The 12,673-nt window shown below is 40.5% G+C and overlaps 1 protein-coding gene across 1 annotated transcript in view; it reads right to left on the bottom strand.

Moving 5' to 3' along the window:
* Positions 1-5,285: 5,285 nt before the first annotated feature.
* The window catches only part of LOC149272590 (potassium channel subfamily K member 10-like), a 28,464-nt gene continuing 21,076 nt past the window's right edge, over positions 5,286-12,673 (bottom strand). The window contains exons 5-7 of the mRNA XM_089506919.1: positions 11,930-12,116; positions 10,238-10,380; positions 5,286-5,897 (exon numbers count right to left, since the gene is read on the bottom strand). Of these exons, the coding sequence (XP_089363045.1) occupies positions 5,286-5,897; positions 10,238-10,380; positions 11,930-12,116 (942 nt within the window). The remainder of the gene's footprint in view (positions 5,898-10,237; positions 10,381-11,929; positions 12,117-12,673) is intronic.

Raw genomic sequence — 12,673 nt, 5'->3', positions numbered from 1 at the left:
TAACAAACTTTTAATTGGTTTTATATTGCAAATTAACTTTTATGAATTACAATAGGTTAACCCTTAAAAGGCTTCATAAATGTTCACCCTGTACCTTCATATGTCTTTTGATGATGTCATAACACACACAGCCCGCATCACAAACCTCCGTCTATACACACATACACCTTAACCCATTCACATGCTTCATTGTTGTAGAACTTTTGATATTTCAGCTAAACCTTCAGAAATCTCCTCTTTTCTCCACATGTTCTAAATAGCCTTTACTTTATTTTTTTTGGAGGGGTTGATGTGATCTTATGTTCAGGACAATTTTACCTTTTGCTGACTCCCCACCACTAAACCTTCAATACTAAATACTCATAAACAATAAACACCCATAGTAGATGTGATTCCAATAATTATAAAGTATATATTTATGATATCATGTCGGCCAACAAGTCTTCAGATGGCCACGAAATCCAAGGTACTTGGGCCAACGAGGCTAATTTTTTTCCCCAGTTTAAAAAATGCCCCCCCTTTGCCAGTAAACCTCCATGGAACATCGGAGTATCACCTTTGTTGTTTGCCTGGCCCCTGATAACACCATAACCATTATTCTATGACATCACAAGTCTACGTATCTTAAAGAACCATCGACCACCCACTGGAGAAACCAACACAGACACGGAGAGTTGTGTTTCGATGACTCCCAGATGGGTCTCATGGGGGTCATTACCTGGTTTATGTATCAATCATTGTGTCAAAGAAGAAAACACCAACTTTGATATCGTTCCAATGTTCTATTTTATATCCTTGCATACATTATGTGTTACACAGTCGACACTACACTGCGAATGGGGCGTCCTTTTCCGAGACGCATATTGAGCAAATTAGTGCAATGCGGCTTTTTTTTTGTTTTGTTTTGTTTTTTTTTACAGTGCTTTCATGTTTCCAAAGTACAATAAATCTTATTTAACAGATGGACAGAAAACATCAGCAACAGACAAATTATTCAGCCAAGGTAAGAGAGCCAAGTCTCTTTCTCAACTGCGACCACCGAGGAGCAAAGCGAGGTCCTGAAGACGTCTCGGTGGCCGCACGAACGTGCCAAGGTCCCGTGAGCGATGCATAAGACTCCAACCACAAAGTCGGCTCAACGCCATGGAGCATTAAGCTGGATTTGGTGTTTCTAGACCAAAAATGTTGACATTCACCGTGGACTTCAAAGTATTCAGAGTTCATTCAAACAAAATAGTACAATGTATTAAAAAGGAATCAGATATGAAAACCACGAACAGGTAACAGGCCAGAGAGTCCGTTGTGTTCCATATAGATCAATAATCGATATTCAACAGAGGATCAATCCACGTTGCTTAACGTCCCCCAGAATTAAATATACCCTAAGTATTAACACATATTGAATGCATACAGGATGCAAATGTTGCATAGTTATTTATTTACCTCTTTTTACTCTGAAGTCTGTTAAGCGTCGATATGAATTCCCTTAAACATATCTCCTTTTTTTGGACATAGATTTTGGCGAGTAAATCCCCCCCCCCATTACTTAGACAGCGAAGGTGGTCTGGGCAGCTCCTGTCCCCTCTGTCCTCGGGCTGAGTGTCACTCAATGTGAGACGCTTTCGGCATAACTTCATAACTATGATACCATAGATGGCATCATATATGTCACCGGTTCAGTTCTTGGGGCAGCTCGTAGATGGCGCCTAACTGGGCAGGGTCCAAGAGTTGGCCAATAAAGTTGGGATACGTTTTGTATGAGCAGCTGTCTCGAGAATCTCCGAACATTCTGAATAGAATGTCTGCTTTTTCTGAAGAATTTTCACGTTGGAAAGAAACCGAGCAAAGTCACAAAGTAACCACTAAGTTCTCTGTCCTTCCTTAAAATAATGGCTAAATTGTGTTACAATGACCCAGAAAATGGCTACTTTGGCATTTATGAAGACACAGGAAACGGATGAAAATTATCAAAAAAACTGACCCGTTTCACCCAAAGTGATTTATAAATCGATATAAAAGGAGGTTTTATTGGGGCCGACATGAAGAACCCTAACCTTTTAGTGGCCGACATGAAGAAGACCCAGGGAAAAAAGCCTCTGCTAAGCACGTAAAGCCAATGGGCAGGTCACTGGATAATACTAAACTCCAACTCCCACAATCCCCCCGGCAGCCCGCGGAAACGCCCATGCAATGTCTTCCCCTAGGGGTTTAATGCCGTCGTCGTAATAAAGGTCCCCTGCTCTCTCCGTGGCCGCTCAGACCCGGCAGGTGCGTTTGTTGTCCCGGATTTCTCGTCCTCCGCCCTGATAGGCAAACAAACAACGGGCTTCATTTTCATGTCAACACATAGATTTGTATGAATTTCCAGCGTGGCCTGCCGAGGTTTGTTTAGTTTTAAAGGAACATTGATTATTATTTCACCTACTTGGTTAAATGTTTTTAAATCTCTTTTTTTATTATTATTTCCCAATTAACCTGAACTTTGACATTACTGTATATATTTCTGGTCTTCTACTGTACTTCATTGCGCATTGTAAAGGGCTGACCCCAAGAAGCTTCTCCCGCAGGAAGGGCTGAGCCAACCCTGTATAATGTATAGTTAAATCAGTGAGCCAGCCCCTCTATAATGTATAGTTAAATAAGTGAGCCGCCCCCTGTATAATGTATAGTTAAATCAATGAGCCCTCCCTGTATAATGTATAATTAAATCAGCGAGCCACCACGCCTGTTCAATGTATAGTTAAATCAGTGACCCGGGGCTCCTGTATAATGTATAGTTAAATCAGCGAATGATCCGCCGTCACACATGTTAAGTAAATATGAACCCCTCACAATACAGAGACTTCCAGAGATTTGCTGAGCATATTTCTATCACTCATGCTCTTCCCTTCCAAACAGGAAGTAGGAATTTGCTTGTTTCTTTTCAACTTCCTGTCTGCCCCAGACCAACTTCCTGCCTGCCCCAGACCAACTTCCTGTTTGCCCCAGACCAACTTCCTGCCTGACAATTAGATAGATGGGGGCCGAATGGGGCCGAACTGCCATCAAATTCTGTGTTTCTATATAAACCAAAGTCTCTCTTTCTATCGGAAGATACGTCAGACGAAGTCAGGAGTAACTCCCAGCACACAAGGACGTGTCAGCTTGTATGGGGTGCTTCCAAGACCAGCACGAGAGACACGTTCTATGTAACAAAATGCATTTCTGAGGCTGAAAGAGTTAACAAGGTCTGTAACATTTCAATTTTTGGGGGAGTTTTGGGACATTAAACTTGCTGCCCCCCCCCCCCACAAACCAACCAATACACTTATATTCACTGCCGATCCAGACCCAGAAACGTAATAACCAAACTGCACAATATTTACCAAATAAAAAAAAATCCCCTATTTTAAACAGAATTTATTAAAGTGATTTAAAAAAATGGAAAAAAAACTTCCTCATCGAGGCTCTGGTTTACACCAGATTTTTTTCTTTTTTGGGGGGGGACACTTGAAGATGTTCTCCCAGATTAACTAATGTTTCTGTTGTTGTCACACGTCTTTCTTGTGAAAAAGGAAATATTTTGGTCTCGTTCTGCCTGTAAATATTGCTAACAAATTATGTAGAGAGATTCTAAAGGGTTAATATAGCATGGCTCCAAATGCAAATTAATACTTTGAGTATTTAAATGCTTCTTACCTTCATGTATTGTATTTGATATCGGGAAGCGATATGTTTTTATTCCGAGTTCCGTCCAATAATTTTAATAATAATCATAATTTTTTTTTTTTTTTATTATTAAAATGAAAAAATAATAATAACTTAAATTAGTAATAAATATGGGAACCAATTTTGGTGTCGAATAATTTGGATATGGGGTCTCCCCAATGCCTGATGTTTTTCCCAAGTAAATTTTGTGTCTATTTTTCTTTTTTCTTTTTTTTTATTATTTTTTTTTCTTTTTTTAGAAACGGGTCATTGAGGACAAATACATTTCTAACTGAAATATAAAAAAGTTAAAAATTAAAATGGCACCAAATGGCATTCCTTCACTCCTTTAACTCCTTCATGCTCCCACAGACTCTCTAATACAATTGTTTTGGGTGGGGGGGGGTTATACAGTGCCCATCAAACCCTTTGTTTTATAGAAAGGGACACAAAGCCCTGAGAATTGTACGCAGATATCCACAACGTTTTTGGGTCTAGTTCAACCTTTTTGAGAATTTTTCTTTAAAATACGAAGCGTTCTGAAAGCGCATGCGCGATGCTAGCTTCCTTCCCGTGTTACGGTCTCAATGACTGAAATTTCGTCAGCGTTATAAAGTGTCTGCAAGATATATGTATAAAAAAAACACACATAGGACCATTCTTTCCATTCTTTAAAAAGACACCTTTTCAACGCCTAGAACGTTCGAGAGCCTCTTCTAGAGCTACAAGTCAGAACGTCGTCAGTGTCAGCTTTTCTCATTGGTTGTCGTTAAAACCGCAGCGCTCTCATTGGTTAAAAAGCACAGTTATCCCAGGACGTGTGCTGATGTAGCTTTAGCCGGGTCACGGCTGGCTTGATATGGAGGTTAGAAGGATGATATATATCTTTAAAATATTCATTATTCTACCAATGTGCCACAAAATGCATATATTTAACCTGTTCCTACCCTGTTTAAATCACAGAGCAAAATATGCTGCCGTTATTTTTTTTTTTATAATTGCCACATTAATTAATCTTCCACCGGCCCGACCCGATTTTTCTTCCGCTCGGGTTAATTATTTCCTCCGCCCCGGGACATCATTTCCTCGCGTTATTATTATTTTTTTTTTTGGCAGTCTCTTATGGCACAGTAAATTTCATCAACGCAGTAAAGTAAAGAATCCCAAATAGTTTAAAAGTCTGCATAAGGCACGTGTCTTAAATAACTCGTTTTAAAGAAACCAAATTCCGTCCGTCTGTTTTTGAAGCGAGAACGAGCGGCCGGCGCATTTCCAGCCGTTGTTGGCGTACAACGCCCCGTCCCGGGGGCTTAAAGGGTTGTACTCCATCAAGAGCTGAAAACGTAAAGGCTGAGCTTGCCTCACCCCCGCTCCTGGATCCATGAGTGAAGCTCCTTTCACACAAGGACAGTATTTAACCCCCTTCTGTGCTGGAGAGACCCTACAACACAGAAGGGGTCAAAGGTTACTGCTCGGTCAGAGTACAGACTAAGTCTGGGCTTGGAGTCGGAAGTACAACGTCCATATTCTTCCCAACTCCGCGGCCCAAGGCCAAGCTTGTGCCGAGACGGAGCGATGATCTCCAAAGCTGCCCTTTTTTAGTTTTTCTCTTCAAGGAGGGCTTTGTTCTCGTGTTCCTCTTCTTTGGTTTCGCAGGGTATGGACCCGTTCTCCATCACCGAGTGCTGAATGAAGTCAGACAGGGTCGCCGTGTCAGAGTTGGAAATGTTGTCGGCCTCGTCTTCCCTCTTCTCTTCATCCACCGAGTACTTCCTGAAGTTCTCGTAGATCTTCCGCACGTCCTCCGGAAGGTTTTTTTTCAAGTCTCTGTTTTTCCTCTTTGTCGGCTTGGATGAGTTGGACCCAAACTTATTGATGATGTTATCCTCCGAGACCCCCTGTCCGTGTAAATTGAACTGCTCGGCCGCTTTCAGTCTCATGTTGTTGGGCCTGTTGTTTATACTCTCCTGGGACGAGGCCTTGAAGCGCCCCGTTTCCAGCTCGGCAAACACCGAACGCTTCTCGGGAGAAAGCATATCCAGCGAGTGGGCTCTCTGGTCCAGCCCAAGCCTCCTGCGCTCCATGCTCCTAATGGTGGCCGCTCGCTGAAGTTTGTCGTGGATTTCCACGCTGAGCCGTCGCCGCGTCTCTCTGAACTCTGCTGTCACGTTGGCTTTCCATTCCGCCGCGTGCGCCTTGATCTCGCCGACCTGGTTAAAAAAATAAGTAAAAATCATTTTCAAAAAGTTCAAATTAAATGACATATTTTACGATACATTTTTTGTTTCATTAACTTCCACTTTTTGGAATATTTCATGCCAAGAACATGATGTCATCATGATGTCAAATCATTTCCACCAAAATCTGACCTATCTGTATTAAGACTTCAAAAGGTAGCGACAGAAACGGAATGATCGCAATACTCTGTCCTTAACATTGTTATCCCCAGAGCTTGGAACCCATCCAGGATGGTATTAATTCCCTCGCTAATGTTTCCGTTTGTCTCTATAACTCAGACGGCGGTTTCTTGTCGCCGCAGCCTAGAATTACAATGACTTGAGTTCCTTTCATTCACTTGTAGAATGGAAAAAAAAAGGTGAATATGGAACCGTTTATAACTATTACTTTGTAACTAATATATTCCACAGCCAGCACATGCCCCAGTATTTAATACACCAGGAGACTTTTGGGCAGGTGCTTCCACCTCACAGACCTCAATACGGCTCTCCGACCAAAAATACTCATCATCATCATCATCGCTGTCCTTTCTGGATCCATGACTTCCGCTGAGGGCTTTATCTGAGGAGCTTTCTGGGAGCTACGAGGTCTCACGGAAGATGGTCTGCTGTCCATGGTACTGATCTACATTACTCACTAGGGTCCTGGCCATATACAGGGCTGCTATACGGCTCTGCTTTTGGGCTTGGGGCATTCATTTAGTTAGTAAGACCCTTTCCCCTGTGCCCCACTCATGTGTTATATCAATACAACATACATTTGTAACAATCCGACAAGGGACGGGTCCCGTATGCAGAGTGGTGAGCTATCCGGACAAGTAGTTGTAGGAGGAATAGTGGGACAGCAGCGGAACAGTACAAATAGCAAAAACAGGTCACAGTCCAAGGTCAAGGCAGGCAGCAAACAGGCAAAGTTCAAAAAGCAATCCGAAGTCAATCCAGGCGGCGATCAAAGAGTAGTCAGGAACAAAGCAGGAGTCAGAAAACCAGAATATCAGATATATAGCACACTGAGACAGTGATAGCGAATGTACCACACAAGGGCTCAGATTAGAGTGAGCAGTGGGCTTAAATTTGGTGCCAAACAGCTGCAGGCAATAATCAGCCAATCAGATAAAAAGCGGGAGGACCCGCCCCCTAGCGTGACGTACGCAGTTGCTGGGTAAGGATTCCTGGCCGCCATGACAGCGTGCACGTGTGTGCACTTCCATAGCACCGAGGACGGCAGCAGAGGAGCTCCCTGGACAGACCCGCCGGCGAAAGGTAACAACATTGCCTCGTACAGACGAGTACTATGTTATATCTTGTTATATATTACTATATTACTATGTTACAATATTGTTATATGTTCCTATATTACTTTGTTACTATGTTACTATATTATTACGGTATATTATTATTATTATTATTATTATTATTATATGTTACTATATTATTATATATTAATATATGTTACTATGTTGCTATATTACTATATTACTACATTTGTAGTCATAAACTTCAGCATACCAACATTGGAATGGTGATACAAAGTAAGTGAGAAAGAACTTTCAAAAAATGATCAGTTGACCCAGAGAAGAGTTTTCAGCCCATTTTATGTTTTATATATACGACACACTTAAGGCAGGAAGATCTAATCATCCCTGAGATCCTTGCAGTATTTCATGTCCGTTACTTTTAACCTTTTTGTACAAAATATGGAATGCACTGGAGATAATAATAGCAATAATAATAGTAATAATAATAATAATAGTAATAATAATAATAATATATTCTGTATGAAGAACCCGACCAGTGACAACAATGAAAGTCTTTTTATTGATTCCGAACGCACGCCAAGTTCCGTCCGTCTGATACGGATGCATATTCTTCGAGTGATCGCCGGGCTTACAAGACGTATCGCATTTAACGATAAAGAGATAAGCTCTTCGTATGCATGAGAAAGATTCCACGTCTCAATCTCTCCTTCGCAGGAATAATATGCAGAGTGGAAAATCGAGTGGTTGAGTTGCCGTGAAACGTCGGCTTTATTTCAACAAATTCAGGAGGATATGCAAAGAACGAACAATCGATTTATGATAAGCGAGAGGCCCACTCGCCGACCTGAGAATTCATTCGCTTTACAGACCTTCGGAATTCCGAAGCGCAGGAATGCGAGACACCCCGTGACCCCCGGAAATCAATAGACTCACCAGAAGCCTCACATCTCTGGGTAACTGCTGCCGGTTTAGGAATATTGGAATTTGCAGGATTTTTTTTGATAAAAGCCAAAAGGTAATGCCCACCCCCCCCGCCGAAACTGTACAATTTTTGTTAATCTGATCTACTGGTGTTTGCATTCGGAAATCTTGGAAAAAGTGCAAATTACTCTTATGCATTTTCTGTTGTGTTTTGGATCCATTCATTGAATTTGGTTTCTTCTTCTATCAGTTTAAGAGAGTGAGAAAAAAGGGAAAGTTCAGCTTTTCTCCTCCTGTTTTTTAGACATTCGTACAAATAAACGAATTTCGAAAAATTCATTAAAATTCGTACAAATTAAAATGTATAAGTCTACTAATCTTTTTTTTTTTTTTGTCCTACACAAGAAAGAGGAATACGGGGCTAAAAATGAAAATAATGGTAATTTTACCACGGCGGTCTGATTGACACCCTTTCAGATTTGCATTTAGGTATGAAAGAGACAGTCACATGTCTCATTAAAGTACTTCATCTACTTTAATATGCATTTTTTAGCATGTAGGGGGAAAAAAGAACAAAAGGAGAAAACGCAGCTGCAGCTTGAAATGGTTCCATTTTCACGCCACTGATTGACAGCTTCAAGCAGCCAATCAGTGCAAGGAAAGCGCTCTCATTGAAATAAACAGGAGTGCTTTCTGCACATGTGTTCTCGGGTCTCATTAGACGGCCCCCCAGGACCCTTGCCAAGCCAGTGCTGGGGCTGACAGTGAGTACACTACGTGGGTGCAATGTTCGGGGCGAATGCTTATGGGGGGGGTGATTATGCAGGACCTTCCTAGGCATTTACAATGGGGACCATATATACATTTAAAGGGACCACTCAGCTATCATATGCATTACTATAAAACTATATGTGCTCCATACATCAAACACACGACTTATCCCGTTAACTCCTACAAATACCAGCCGCTCCCAGCCTCTCCGTGGATACGTTACCAGCATCTAACCCAACCGCGATGGTTCCCTTTCAGTAAAGTCTTTGACGGCCAATCTTTCCTTTGTTTTCTGGAATCAATTATGAGACCATATGCTCATCTGACACAACTCTCAGGGGAGCCTCTAAAACGCTTGTGCTGAACACGCAGCGAGATTACCCCATTAGCTCTGCCCCGTCTGGTGACAGATGTTGCTTTGTCAGTTCTCTGTTCTTTGCCCTGTGGATCACGTCCATAGCCAGAGCGCCCGAGATATTTCATTAAATTAGCAAAAAAAAAAGCATAGATAGTTTAATCACATCAAATGAGCTGTAATTGTAACATCAGTGTATCAGAATTCCGAAGGTCAGCTGTATTATTCTGAAAACAAGCAGTGATTTCATCATCGAAACATTGCGACGATGACAAGACGATCAGCAGCCTCCTATCTCAAAACTCCTACATGTTCCCCAAATTAACAAGAATTTTATAATTTTAGATATTTGGGCCAAAAAATTGCTCTGTCCTTTATGCAAATTAACTACTAGAATGATAATCAGATCGCCTATAGAGTCACATGATCACGTCACAAATTGGGGGGGTCAACCATTTTTAACCCCTTTTTATTTAATTATATAAGCTTTTGTTTTTTTTTTACTTATTTGATTATGATCAATAATAAGGTATTTTAACTAAAGGGACCCCAAATATTTTTATTTCAATGTCTTAATTTATCTGATCTTTTAGAGAGCTTTCATTTCTGCCAAAAATCCTTTTATTTTGGTAATTTTTGTTCACTGCTTACAGCTGTATTCAGGGTTCAGCCAAATTTGTTCTGAATTTCCAGGGATTTGTTAAATTCCATAAAAATGTACTTCCAATCCAAAAAGTTGGCTACATTGACCAATTGATTATTGATTATTACTCAAAGTATTATTAAGTAGCCAATATTTTTTACAATTGGTACATATATGAGCATTTTTTTATTGTTGTATTTTCATTTTTCACCTTTGTACAGCGCTACGGAATCTGTCGGCGCTTTATAAATAAAGTATAATAATAATTATTATTTTATTTAATAAAAACATTTTATAAAATAAATGTCATAAAATAAATCAATTTTGTAAAACTGTTTCTGAAACGATTATTCGTAATTTTTACCTCTTCCTTGGTTTTCTTGGATATTACCCGAAGCCAATCGCCGATCATGCTCAGGACGGCCGCGAAGTACGCCAGACCGACCAAGATCCAAAACCACACCAGGGGCTTGTACCACTCGCGATAGATGATGTCCGTGTTCCCACCTGCAAGATAAAAGTCACTGTATCCCATTCCTGAAACATTGTCGCGGCCCCAAGGTGGCCGCTGGTTTTAGGTTAAAACGCTTTAAATCAGCCATTGGGTTGGGTTACACCTGACTCGTGACCCTAACCGCGCAGGTTTATCGAGTTCCGTCTTCAGCTCCCTGGTTACTCGTTGCGGGGAGCCCTTTGCTCCTCCGAATATCTCTATTCAAACTGCGTGCTGCTCAGACTAATTGAAAGGAAGATCATTCGGAAGAGATTTAATTGAATGAGATAACAGCTAATGATTCTTAAAATGACGGATTATATTTGTTTGGATTTTCTCTGCTTCGTTTCATTCAACTGGGGGCGGGGGGGGAATGATGATCATTGGGGTAAATGGACCTCACCATATGGTGTAATGGAGGGTATATATTTTCTAGAGGGCCCCAAAAACAAAGATGTTTCGCAGTAGAACATTGGGGTGTCACAATTGAAGGACGACTTGCTCTAGAACCTTACTCTAGAACAGACCAGTTGCGGACTGAGATTGAATATTTACAATTTACGCCCTTTAACGGTTATTTGGGAAACATCTTGTTCTTTCTACCTGCACAGAAAAAAAAAATCTTTATATAGATACACGAGTGGAGTCGGGTCACCGTGTCCCCGGCTCCGGGTAACGACAAGAAATTCTAACAAGCGCCTGGCTCGGAACTTCAAACTATTGTGAAGAATATTACTTGGCAAGATTGTATCCTATTTGCTCTTAATAAGTAATTCAACTGAACATATTTCTTATTTATTTTTTCACTTATTTGGATTGTTTCCTTTTTTCTTTTTATTTTACTTATAAGGCAATTTTTTGTATTTTTCTTTTACTTATTTGGCTATTTTCCTTTTTTTTCCTTCTTTGGTTATTTTTGTTGTTTCACTTTTTGGCTGTTTTCTTTTTTTTCTTTTTTGGCTATTTTCCTTTTTTTTTTTTTTTTACTTATTTGGCTCTTTTTATTGTTTAATTTTTTGGCTATTTTCCTTTTTTTAATTTTGGGGTATTTTCATTTTTTTATTTATTTGGCTATTTTTATTGGTTCCTTTTTTGGCTATTTTCCTTTTTTTTTTTATTTTGGGGTATTTTCATTTTTTTATTTATTTGGCTATTTTTATTGGTTCTTTTTTTGGCTATTTTCCTTTTTTTTAAATCAATCTGTTGGCTTGAATTGCACAGCGATACAAGGAACCACAAGACTATACTGTATAGGCGGCGTAAGGGTTGTTGTTGGTTATTACTGCATCAGAATCACACGAGGCTCTTGTGTAGTCAGGCGCTCATGTATCATTCATGGGAGCATGAGGTCATATAATAGCGCTGAATTGCAGTGCTGTTATCATTAACTCCTTCAGGAAAAGGCTCCCCCTCAATGAATTGTATCCACCCATTAGTAATGTATCAAGCTCAATAAGCCTTTGAGCGGCAGATGGGTGTTCAACGCACCATGAAACGTTCTAACGCCCAACAATCAAAGCCATTGGGACAGAAGGTGACACCAGCATGGATCGCTCAACGTACCTGCCACAAAATCACCGAATCCGACGGTTGAGAGGGTAACGACCACAAAATAAATGGACTCCAGTTCGGTCCAACCTTCGATCTGCTTAAAGATGACGGCGGGGATGGTCACAAAGACCAGGAACCCCGCCACAATGAAGAGGATGGTGGAGATCACTCGGATCTTCGTCTGGCTCACCTGCTTCTTCTGGAGAGAAGACAGATGGAGTGAGATGCAGGAAAGTCATCATTACCATCATTTCACTTACAGCCAAGGAGGATTATTTTTTAGGGGGAAAAAGATAAAAAAATCTGTAAAAAGTTTGTTTGTATAATAAAGAGCCACAAGATGTAATATGTAGCACGTGGGTGTTCTGTATATTTAAACCTGGGATACTATGTAACACTTAATTTTTGTTTCCAGAATTAACCCCTTCATCTTCCTGTTTCAACCACTTCCGTCCCCAAAAACCCTCCCTTGTAAAGCAGTGGAATGTAATACATTGTTTAACGCGGCTCGTTTGGCTACAACGTTTCCATCCTTCCTAGCAGCCGGGCATTCTGGGACTTGACATGCAAATGATCTGATCACATGACCTCTCTTTCTCTCCATGTCAGGATCTGAAGCCACTGACCTTTAATGCATGTAAAATGTGTATTTTTAACATTAGAGAATAATTATTTCCTCTCTCCCAATGATACATTGTAACAAAATACATTATGAATCGATACAATACGTTACAATGTTATCTAATCGGGAAACTA

Source organism: Sceloporus occidentalis, unplaced genomic scaffold (genome assembly GCF_023333645.1).
Source record: "Sceloporus occidentalis isolate IW3139 unplaced genomic scaffold, rSceOcc1.0.p SCAF_435, whole genome shotgun sequence".
Lineage (NCBI taxonomy): Eukaryota > Metazoa > Chordata > Lepidosauria > Squamata > Phrynosomatidae > Sceloporus > Sceloporus occidentalis.
This window is presented reverse-complemented; position numbering and strand designations above follow the sequence as displayed.